The sequence below is a fragment of the Globicephala melas genome, chromosome 14 (assembly GCF_963455315.2).
Source record: "Globicephala melas chromosome 14, mGloMel1.2, whole genome shotgun sequence".
NCBI lineage: Eukaryota > Metazoa > Chordata > Mammalia > Artiodactyla > Delphinidae > Globicephala > Globicephala melas.
The window spans coordinates 37521089-37533922 of record NC_083327.1 but is presented as its reverse complement, the minus strand read 5'-3'; the positions used below and the strand labels follow the sequence as shown (position 1 = coordinate 37533922).

General features: G+C 36.8%; 1 protein-coding gene across 7 annotated transcripts in view; it reads left to right on the top strand.

Annotated features, from left to right (window-relative positions):
• The window catches only part of PDSS2 (decaprenyl diphosphate synthase subunit 2), a 267741-nt gene that overhangs the window by 149959 nt on the left and 104948 nt on the right, over positions 1-12834 (top strand). For all 7 annotated transcript variants that reach the window (XM_060283789.1, XM_060283791.1, XM_030882914.2 and 4 more), the window contains one exon: positions 6241-6439. In XM_060283789.1, the coding sequence (XP_060139772.1) occupies positions 6241-6439 (199 nt within the window). The remainder of the gene's footprint in view (positions 1-6240; positions 6440-12834) is intronic.

The following is a 12834-nucleotide window of genomic DNA, read 5'->3' as shown; positions in this document are numbered from 1 at the left end:
AGTGGCCCCCACCCGCCGCAACTGGAGAAAGCCCTCACACAGTAATGAAGACCCAACACAGCCAAAAAACAAATAAATAAACAAAATAATTAATTAATTTTTTAAAAAGTAATAATTACAACATAGTACAACAAATGACTGAGCTATGTTCGAAGGCTTTCAAGCGCAGAAGGAGTTAACTTTGGGGAAATGAGGGAAGACTTCAGAGAAGTGACGCATGGGCTGATTCTTAAAAATTGTTCAAACAAAAATTTATCATTCACCGTATAGCAGCAAAAGTATGGCACATCTATACAATGGACCTCTGAAGAGATGTTAAAGAGAACTAGGCGATCCTTTATTTGTAAATAATGTGGAACTATCTCCAAGAGATAATATTAGGTGAATAAAACCAGAGTGCAGAAATATGAACGTAAAATGTCATCTTTATCATTTTTGTGGTATAGCTGTTTGTTTGTTTGTTTTGTTTTGTCTTGTCTTCATTGCTTGTTTGTTTTGTTTTGTTTTGTCTTCGTTGCTCCACACAGGCTTTCTCCATTTGTGGCGAGCGGGGGCTACTCTTCGTTGCAGTGCACGGGCTTCTCATTGTGGTGGCTTCTCTTGTTGCAAAGCATGGGCTCTAGGCATGTGGGCTTCAGTAGTTGTGGCACGCAAGCTTCAGTAGTCGTGGCTTGCGGGCTCTAGAGCGCAGGCTCAGTAGTTGTGGCACACAGGCTTAGTTGCTCCGTGGCATGTGGGATCTTCCCAGACCAGGGCTCGAACCCGTGTCCCCTCCATTGGTAGGCGGGTTCCTAACCACTGCGCCACCAGGGAAGCCCCTGTGGTATAGTTTTTTTTTTTTTTTTTTTTTTGCGGTAAGCAGGCCTCTCTCACTGTTGTGGCCTCTCCTGTTGTGGAGCACAGGCTCCGGACGCGCAGGCTCAGCGGCCATGGCTCACGGGCCCAGCCGCTCCGCGGCATGTGGGATCTTCCCGGACCGAGGCACGAACCCATGTCCCCTGCATCGGCAGGCGGACTCTCAACCACTGCGCCACCAGGGAAGCCCTGTGGTATAGTTTTTATTGACCATATCTTTTAGGAGTTTGACTCCAGCAAACAGTAGCTTAAAGGAACGCAGTGTTTATTTGTCTCAGATAACAAGAAGTGTAGAGATGGGCATGTCAGAGCTGGTGCAGCCCTAAGAAGTCACCAGGGGTCCAGGCTTCTCATTTCTTCCTGCTCTACCATCCTTAGGTTGGGGGCCCTCTTAGGATCTTTAAAGTTTCTATTGTGCCCCCAGGCAGCTGGGCCATAACCAAACAGGAGGAAGAGGTAAGCTCAAAATGCCAAAGGCATGCCATCTGAATCTGTTCTCTTATATCAGAAACTCAGTAGATTTCTCAGAAACTCCACCTAGTGGACCTCTGCTTACATTCATTGGCCAGACTGTGCTACACAATCCCCTCTAGCCTCAAGGGATCTTGAGGAGGTGAGTATTTTTAAATGAGTACATTGTCTCTCCAGCTATAACTACAGGTATGTTAGTAGTGAGGAAGGAGAGAGTGAAGAGGTAACTAGCAATGTCTGCCATCTTATTTCTAAAGCTTAGGATCCTAAAAAAATTGGAGAATGGTTGGAAGAATATGGATCAAAGCAGGTTAAGTTGTTTAACATATAACTGAAAGAAAGTAATTTGGTGAAAATTCGTGTAAAAACATTGATTAATCCTCGGGGTTACATTCAATGTAGTAATTACTTCCTTACTCTGATTACTTAACATAAGCAGTATTCATTTGTGACTCTTTTCCAATCAAGATTTAGCATGAAAAATACCCAAGTACTAAAACATATATACATAAGATCACATGAAGACTTTTATACAAGATAATTTTAAAAATCCAGTACATTGAAAGTTTACTAGATTGCTTTGGGTGGCTAAAATAGGAATAAGATAATGAAAAGGAAAAATTCCCAGATTCTTTCATATTGTCACTGCTTCTCTGCTGTATGCTAAATTAACTCTTGTGTAATGTGGCCTGAAGTTGTTTATCTAATGGTAAAATCTTAGAAGTTGAGAGCATCATACTAGATAGTGGAATTGCAGGACAGATTTCAAGATGACCAATCAGTTCATTTCTATTTCTTGTAGAAAAGTAGGTACCAATAATAGCAATAATTTTGTCTCTTTTTAACTATTAACTACCAGTCTAAGTAATTTTTTTTTAATCCCCGAATCTTAGAATTTTAGAGCTGAATCTTAAATTTTAGGACTCAAATCCCTGAACCTTAGAACTGGAAGAGACTGTTTCTCCAGTTCCCCTCCTTTCAGTGTTCAGAAGACCAAGGACCTGAGAGTTTAAGGGATTTGCCCACGACCTGTCTGTTATAGGTAGAACTGTTATCTAGGTTCCTGACTGAGTTAAATCACTTGATTTGATTCTAACCAAATGATTTGGAAACAACTTGATTACTTTCCCTAGCTACTATGAACAAAAAGAGTCAAGTCTAGTCATAATATACTTTCTCCTAGAAATATTCTCTTCTGTAGTGCTTAGAACTAAGGATGAAAATTGGACAAGTTTGTGGTGGGCATATACCAATCTTGGTAACATTGGTGACTTTGGCCCCCTACCACCATTTGCTATTCATTAGGCAAATAAACATTTTAAATTATCATTGGTCACTATGACAAGGTGACTCTGAGTTCCAGCTTTGTCCTTTATAAACTGAATGTTCCGACCAGGTCTTTAACCTCCCAGACCTGCTGTAATTAGAATCACAAGTAGATAATATAAGTGAAAGTTCTTTGCGAATGGTGGTTGCTGTACATATTATGGTTTTTCACTTTTATTATTACCACTGTTTTTGTTGTTTCTGGCCATGTGGCATTTAAAGATTGCCATTTGTTTAATGAATGCAGTTTTATGATTATAGATGTCTTTATTAAAAGCTCCCAATCATTCATTTTCATCCTTAGGGTAATTCAAAACACCTACAACTTTTGCTTTCCTGGTTATTACTTTCTTTCATAAGCTGAACTGCATGAGAGATTTATCCAGTGCTTAACCCTTCTTGAGTTTTATACTTGCTCATAATCTCATTGTGCAATTTTTGTGAAATGTAGCAGCGAACTTTTTCGTAAGCTAGAATACATTTGCAGGGTACTAATAAAATATATTTTTATTCCTTTCTTTTAGTCACTCTTTTAAAGGATAGTTTTAAATTTTAGCTCCCTTTTCAAAAATGTTTTCTGTTAACTTCTCAATAGTCTTATAAGGCTCCATCCTTGGTGATTTTCTTTGGGATGTAGTGAGGTTTTAATCTAAACCATGAATCTACTCTTTTCAGAAGCTGTTTAACTCACTGGTTCATCTTCTCCTACACCCCCAATTTGTAGTCAGATACAGTATGTACACGGGGTCATTTTTACATATTCTTTTACTTTTTTTTTTTTTTTTGAAGCTAGGGGAGTAAATCAGAAACGTAATTTTTCTTTTGTATATGCCAAGTATTTTGGCTCCTTTATTTTATTGCATCTTTATGTAATTACTGTACTGTAGTTGTTAAACAAGTACTACATTTTTTTGAGAGAAGAGTCTCTTATATTTATTATTAGATTGTTTTATATTTATTTGTCTCCTTGTCTAAGGCTGTTATTCTAGGTCAAATGCTTAAATTTGACCTTTAGGTCAAACCCTTTTGTTACTTGGGCCTTTGTTACAGCTTCCTCCACTGATCTCTCCACTTTCACTACCTACTTTTTAATATTTAGGTATATTTTCTGTCTTTCAAGTTACCACAGATAAAAGTTTTGCAAGTTGTTTCCCTACCTTATAACACCATATGTTTTTGCTCAATCCCCCAATAACAGTTTCCTCACTGCCTTTCCAGATTCTACTAAGACTTTGCCATTTCTTCAGCCTTTACCTCTAGCCCCAAACATTCAGACTCAAAGCCATTGACACATATTTTAGGCTTTTTTTGCAACAGCACCCACTCCTAGATATACCAGTTTCTGTATCAGATAGCTATTGCTTCATAGCAAACTATCCTAAGATTTAGTGACTTGAAACAGCCATTTTATTTCTTACATTCTGGGGTCACTTGTGTGACTGCACTGGACAAGCCTTAATGCATAAACACTTAGAAGGCTTTACTTATGTCACGTGTGCTAATGTCTTTTTGGCCAAAGTAAGTCACATGGTGAAGCCCAAAGTTAGGGTGGAGGGGACTACACAGGAGCGTGGAAACGAAGTGGCATGATTCACATGGGGCCATTTGTAACAGATTTCAATGGATTTCTAGCTCTGTATTACTGTGTGCCTTTGGGCAAGTCATTAAACTGTGTACATCAATTTTCTCACCTATAAAAAGAGGTTAGTAATACCTATCATAGGGTGGTTATAAGGTTTAAATTTTACAGTAATTGTTAATTTTTTATGATTATAAAAGTAATACTTTTGTTATAGAAAAGGTACAAACTATAGAAAAGTATAAAAAAGAAAACAAACATCTCTTGAAATCCTGTCTGATACAGTACTATACTATAAGCTCCTCAAGGGCCTTCTCTATTTTAATTACTGCTGTAGATATATATCTTGGTTCTTGTTCTGAAAGATAAGGTCCTTGAAGGAAGAGACCACATTCTATTCATGTCTGTAAATCCCACAGCTTTGCATTTAGGATTAAAAGTAATAATGCATAAAAGTGCTTAACCTAATGTCTGGCACAAGTTATATTCCCACTCAAATTGGAGTTTTATTAGATACCAGTAAGAATTCTCATAAATCTTCAAGTTATACTGAGGACAAAGTATCTAAATGGAACTGTAGAGGGTGGCCCTTACTGGTCAGCTTCTCTCTGGGGAATCCTGGTGACTCGTGGGATAGAGAATGGGGAATGGTAGAGAGAAGAAAGGTGTCAGGATCTGCTTATGGATCACAAACTACTTGGTGGAAAGGCCTCTAATAAAAACTTCATTCAAGTGTCTTTGCGAGGGTGCTTGATATGAAGTTACACCAAACCCTCAGCTGCATTTGCCACAGTTTCTGTCTTCAGCTTCATGATGTTTCCCTGAGTTTGAAGCATTCAGCTAACAATGGCAAGGCAGAGACACCAGAAACGTACACATGATTTCCATGACAAACTGGTAATACTAGTGGGGCCACTTTGTGTTGCTATATGGGTATATGCAGCAACACAAATTGGAATACTGTGGAACCTGTCCCCTGCTAGCAGAGTCACCCCAAAAGAATGGAGAGATCAGTGATCATCAGTCATCCAGCTGGTATAATACTGAATTGCTTCAAAACCAACTCATAATTGATGCCAAGTAAAAGTACCATGTACCCATTAAAATATGGCATGATTGAAAAAAAGTGCATTTGAAACCTTCAAAAAGAAACCCCACGAAGCTTCAAAATGCTAAGTGAAATAAGTCAGAGAAAGACAAATACTGTATGGTTTCACTTATATGTGGGATATAAAAAAAAACAAAACAAAACCAAAAACTGAACTCATAGATACAGAGAACAGATTGGTGGCTGTCAGAGGTTGGGGTCAGGGGGCGGGTGGAGGGTGGGAAGGGAGACAAAATGGGTGAAGGTGGTCAAAAGGCACGAACTTCTAGTTATTTTAAAAAGAAAAGCCATGAAGATATAATGTACTGGGGATATAATGCATAAATGGTGACTGTGGTTAATAATACTGTATTGTGTATTTGTAAGTTGCTAAGACAGTAGATCTTCTCATCACAAGAAAAAAAAATTTGTGACTATATGTGGTGACAGATGTTAACTAGGCTTACGGTGGTGTTCATTTTGCAATACAGCCCTCCCTTGATATCCACGGGGAATTGGTTCCAGGACCCACTTCAGATACCAAAATCCACGGATGCTCAAGGCCCATAGCCGGTCCTCCATATTTGTGGTTCCACATCTGCAAATTCAACCAACCTCAGATTGTATAATACCTAAGTATTTATTGAAAATATCCTCATGTAAATGGACTCACACAGTTCAATCCCGTGTTGTTCAAAGGTCAGCTGTATGTACAAATACCATATCATTATGTTGTACACCTGAAACTAATATAATGTTATATGTCAATTATATCTCAATAGAAAAAAACTTCATGAAAAAGGAATAATCTTAAAAAAGAGACACTAATCTATAAAATATTTTGTTGTTGAAAACTGAAGTCTGACATTAGTGATAAGTTGGTATTCTTTATACTCAGACAAGTCTTACCTTTATGTTTTAGTCAAAGAAGTTTGGCAGAGATCACAGAACTTATCCATACTGCTCTCCTTGTACATCGTGGGATAGTAAATTTAGATGAATTGCAATCTTCTGATGGGCCACTGAAAGACATGCAGTTTGGAAATAAAATAGCTATCCTGAGTGGAGACTTTCTTCTAGCAAATGCCTGCAATGGACTAGCTCTGCTTCAGAACACCAAGGTAAAACTGGGCAGGGTTTGCTTGTATCTGGATGGCCTTTGGTTGACTGCAGGAGCCACAGAGGTCTGGACACCCTGCTGCCTCAACTCCCCACACATAGATGCTCAGTAAAATTGTGATGATGATAATGACGTTGATGGCAGTGTCAACACCAGTTAAAACTGGTAAATGCTAGGAAAGAGTTTTGAAATTAATTTCTGTTTTTTTCTGATTACAGATGGAATTATTTGTTAATTATAGGGTAGTGTTAAATATTCAATATAAAGATATAAATAAATATTACCTATCATCTCACTATCCAGAAATAATCACTGTTGGTTAATATTTTCATGTATTTCCTTTCAGTCTTTTTTTGTTTGTTTATTCATACATTTATATATGTGGATTTGGGGGTAACATAAGTGAGAACTTACATGTGCAAGATTTTTTTTAATCCTGCCTATTTTCTCTCATGGCATATATGATGTGGGCATTTTCCCATGTCATTAACTTTTTTCATAAACTTTCTAATGGTTGCACAATATTCAATTATTTAGATGCAATATTGTTTATTTAAGAAGTTCCTTGGGCTTCCCTGGTGGCGCAGTGGTTGAGAGTCTACCTGCCGATGCACGGGACACGGGTTCGTGCCCTGGTCCGGGAAGATCCAACATGCCGCGGAGCGGCTGGGCCCGTGAGCCATGGCCGCTGAGCCTGCGCGTCTGGAGCCTGTGCTCCGCAACGGGAGAGACCACAACAGTGAGAGGCCCACGTACCACACACACACAAAAAAAGTTGAATATGAGGGACTTCCCTGGTGGTCCAGTGGTTAAGACTTTGCCTTCCAGTGAAGGGGTGTGTGTTCAATTGCTGGTCAGGGAGCTAAGATGTCACATGCCTCACGGCCAAAAAACCAAAACGTAAAACAGAAGCAATATTGTAATAAATTCAATAAAGACTTTAAAAAAAAAGTTGAACATGAAAGATAAAATTGTTAGTTTACAATATTAATACAGGTACAAATTTAGGTGAAACACATACAGTGTTGTGATAAAAATGACCGTCTTACTATCTTGAGAAATCTATGGAGGACTTGGAACTGGTTGAGGCACACCCATAATTCATAATTGCATCGAAACAAACATCAACATTCTACTAATTGAAATAGAAGCTATTGTTACAAAAATTTACAAATATCCCTATAGTCAGACTCTCTGGACTACAAGATTTGGGGGATATAGCTGATATTGAGTATAAAACTATGTAGTTCAGCACCACAATATGTGCCTTCTCTCTTTGTTGCCTGTCATCAATCAGATTTTAGAAATCTTTATACCCAACAATGGTATTGAACTTTGTTATAAATGGCTCATCAAAGTTTTGGTGACATTTTGTTCAAAATCAAGTGGAAATCTGAAATCAAGTGTTCAACAACTGAAACACCCAATGAAGCTTTTATAGAACTGCAATTAATGAAAACAAAATTTCCATTGGAATTTTTCCCTACAGAAGGAAAGAAGGAATTGAACAACATAAATGGTAAGAACTCAAATGCTCTACAAGATTAAAATCTGCAATTCTGTACTTCTGATTGGGAATATTTCATCTTGCAGGAAGAATCTTTTGGTGGTGCTCCTATTTTGAATAAATTATACACATACATGAATGAAATGAAATTGAGAAGGCCTAGACTTTGCAGCATCTAATTTTGGCAAAACATTCAAAAGAATCATAGAGTCAATTTATTTGACAAGTTTTATCTTTTAAAAATATTTGTCAAAGGAAAGTACTCTGAAGGAAGCAAGAAGACAGTACCTTGAAAATATTTGGGGTGGAATAGTTACACTTTTCAATGTGAAAAAAAAATTAGAACTGAGTGTCTCTTCCATTTAGAAAATTTGCTCTGAGCTTACCAAGTAACTCAGAACCTGTAGAAAGAGCATCTTTCTCAATTAAAAATATTACGGTCTACCAATAAGAATCAATTAAAATATCAGTAATTTCAAATTAATTAATTATAAAATGCAACTGTGAAGAATATTGCTAGCAGTTTTATTTTTAAATGCCATATTTTTACAGACACATCCTTCAGAAAAATGCCAGTGACACAATATTAGAGACAGATATTGCTAAGAAACAAAGTATGTGAATATGTACCAAGAATAATTATTCTACTGACTATTTTTTAATATTCAGATTATCAATATAAAGAAGTTCTTTTTTATTTTATTTTAATGTACATGGATATATGTTATTTTATTTCTTTTGAAATTTTATTTTTGAAAATGGTTTTTGAATAGAACTAGTTAACAAGTCCCCCAGTATAATAAAATCAATTGTTAGTTAATAAATACCAGTTTCAAAAAGTACAAAATTTTAATTATTTTAGCACTCCCTTTTACTCTCACATGGCCCAGTTCGGATGATAAATTGTATAGTGTCACCACTTTAAAGACGTTTCTCAGAAGTTATTTGAAATCCTTCTGCTTACATCCTATTGGCTAGAATTTAATGATATGGTCACACCTAGCTGTCAGGGAGACTAAGAAATGTAAACGATCGCAAGGTTGCCATGTGCCCAACCAAAAATCCGGAAGATGCAGAGAATAGATACTGGGAGACAAGTAGCATTCTGCCCTACCTTCCCATCCCACTTTTGGCTAGCACATATTTTCATAAGACAGACCTGCTGGTTTTAGGGAGAAAATAGTATGGTACCTTTAATATATAGTTTATATTCATCTGAAAAGGAAGCTAAAGAAGGAAATGAATTGGCCGTATAAAATGGAATAATAGGGGCTTCCCTGGTGGCACAGTGGTTGAGAGTCCGTCTGCCGATGCAGGGGACACGGGTTCGTGCCCCGGTCCGGGAAGATACCACATGCCGCAGAGCGGCTGGGCCCGTGAGCCATGGCCGCTGAGCCTGCGCATCCGGAGCCTGTGCTCCGCAACGGGAGAGGCCACAACAGTGAGAGGCCCACGTACCGCAAAAAAAAATTAAAAATAAAATGGAATAATAAATAATCTCAGTTGACTTGGGAGCCACTCTCTGACTGCATTGTCCAACTTCCCTCTTCACCATACCTGCTATGGTCTGTGTTGAACTTTGGGTCTTGGAGAAGGAGGAAGCCTCAGAAAGTACAGGTCTGGTATGGTTTCTGGGTGCGTTGAGCTGCAGATGACTAGCCACACACACTGGCCACTCATGGTTTAGACCCACATACCTGAGAGGAAGATATGTTACGGACATACTAACTAGGTCCACATTTCAGTAATTAGCCCTCAGCCTGGCCCCTACCATTAAAAAAGAAAAAAAAAAGCTTATTGCCTTCAGACAAATTTATATCTGTTTGCTCTGATCATCAGATCTAACTCACTTAAGCTATTCTGATGAAATGTTATATAAGGTTAAGATGATGGTACAAATATTAAGTACAAATATTATTAACATGCTATAATGACACAAACAAGTATTCACTTGTGTTAACCACTTTATGGGAATAATATTTAATATGTTCCTTTTTCTTAGCTAGCTTGTATCATTCACACATTCTTTCTTTCAGTGTGGTTCAAGTTCAGAGAAAATGGAGGCTTTGTCCCATCAAAATCAAATCAGATTCACAGCCGGTGAAATCCACTCCTGGTGTTTTGCATTCAGAAGCATCACTATAAATGTTCCAGAGTCTAAGACCTCCACCATCTGCTCCATTAGGCACTGGATTTCAGTAGCACTACTTGGTTTACTCCCCCCACCCCCCAAAAAAAGCTTAGAATATCCAAGCAACGGTTCAGCCTGAAGCTTCTCCTTGGAATAAGAATGATCAGGCATTCCCTTCCCCTCCAGTGAGCCCTGTACCTTCACGGTCTGTGCACAGGTTTGCACCTTTAGATTTGCATTTTATCAACCTTTGTCTGGTGAGGAATTTTTTTCCTTTTTAAACCATGGTATGTTTTTTTCTGACTTTGATAGTTGTGTGTTAAATTGAAGCCTTTATTCTACACAACCCCGTTCATCCAAAACATGGATCTTTTGCACATTGTTCTTCAAAGGGTCATTGAAGGCTCTACAAGGTCAATTTCAAAAGATGCTTCACTGGCTCACTTTTTGTGAAAGACCTTGACTAGCATGTCCAGGGGTCCATAATTGATCTTCTACAAATCTAGGCTTTTTGTAGCCCTCTTTTAATCATAATAGATGATTTCCAAATCATGTGAACAGTATTTTAAACTGAGTAGATTGTAAGGGGTAACTAAAATGCTTTATCAAAGAATTTTCTTTGATAAAGCAAATCTCCCATATTCAGAGCCAGTTCCTTTCATTTAAATACATGGCAATATTCCCCTTAGAATATTTTTTTTAAGGAAAGTAAAGTTTTATCTCAGAAGAGGAATAATTTTATTAAATGAGTTCCCAGAAGCTTAAGTTAAGTATAATACTAACTACTAAAAGGGGGGTTTTGAAGGGGAAGAAGAGGTGGCGATAAATAAGCTCTCTACATATGGTTAATATCTTGGTAAAGTTAGATTCTATTTAATGATGTTTTAATTTTCTTTTATAAGAAAGAAAAATTGTCGGCAATAGCAACATAAATAGAGGCCACAGAAATAAGGGAGCAGGTAGAACATAACACAGAATTGTTGTGTATAGTTTTCTGTTTCTCCACAGTAACTGTCTGCTTTTTCTTTGAGGGTGTATATTTAACTTGGTAGTTAAAATTAGCATATTTGTAGCAACTTTAATTTTTTATGACTTACTCATTCTACCAATTTCCCATTTTCTTTTGCTACTGAATTATTGTCTGAATTTCTATATTATGTGTTTATCACTGTACTTCTGCTGGGACAGGCCATTAGATGAAGTATTCTGCAGTCATATGAAATTCAGAGCTGTTTTATAATTGCCAAGGGTAAAATTAGCAAAGTCAATTATTCTCCCTTTGGCTTTTCCCTGAAGATATTAGGGGTCTTCAAGGTAATTGCCTTAGGTAACACTTAGATTTTTAAATATCTCTAAGTATAGAAATTGGTATATTAATCCTCTGATAATTGTCTTCTTACTGTTATAGCTGTAGTCACGTACGTGTGAATTAACAAGATTTTGAATTCAGTAGTGAGTTTAAAAATTAATGCTTGAGTTATCATTCATTTTCAATTTTCGGACCTAAGGGCAACTTTTTATTTTAGTACTTCACTACATAAAGACCCTGAACTAAGAGACCTCAGATGCCTCTTTTTAAGCTGTAAATTCCCTGACTCCATTGAAATAAATTGCTCTATGTTGTGTTCATGCAGAACATCACTGAATGCTGAAATGATGGGGTCATGCCAGAATCTAAAATTTTAGTGTTTGAGCATCAAGCTATCAATGAGACACACTGAATAACTGGGGGAAAATCATAACATGGAAAAGCACTATAATTTAGAAATCTGGCTGACCATTAGAGCTTTTCCCTCGTCTCTGTGTTTACTTGTAGACTGGATTTGTATTTTAAGATTAAGCCACAGTGTAAATAAGACTGTGCATATTATTATTTGTCATCTATTTTTTAAAAAAAAACATAGTGTTTTATATGTACAGTGATGACCCTAGTATCTAAAGAATTTAATTCACCATGTTATTTTTTTAATCTTTGTAGTGATTTTCATTTAATGGACCTATGATTATACATCTGTGAGTTAGTTAGTTCTGGGGTCTTGTCTAAACATCCCAGAACATTGTCATGATGTCACTCCTGGGAGCCATTCTATTAAGCATTAGTGATTTATATTTCTAAATAACCAGTGGCACAGATGTAGTCCTTGCATAACTGATGTATTCTCTTATGTTAACTTTGTTTTCCAAAAGGTATAAATATGTTGTTTACAAGGAATAATTTTGTTTGTATAAATATGCTCAATTTATGCATATAAATCTCCTTTTATACCATCTATATATTTTAATAAAGCAGCTGCTATTGGTTATTTGATGTTTTTCTTATCTGTTATATTGTTTACTTTCAAGTTCATGTTGAAAAGTGAAACCTGAAAACATACTATGTCATATGAAATTTAAGTTTTTCTCTGTCATATTTATTTAAAATAGACATTATTGTGACCTTGTGTGTTTACAGTCTTGTCATAAGTATTTTACCTGTGGAAATTATTGAATTAATTGCTTTCATCCTCTTTAGTTTGACACCCATGATTAATGTTCTTTTCTTCATATGACCCAGTCGAGGGTAGATTTTCATGACTAGAGTAAATATGTGCAGAACGTAAGTGGGGTGTCATATGTTGTAACGATAAAGGAAACTATCTCCATATCAGAGAAGTCAAAATACTATTTTAAAATTACAATTTCAAAATCCCCAAAATAATTTTTCCAGCTTTTTTCTTATCACATGCTAACATAGCCACATATTAAACAGACACTGTAT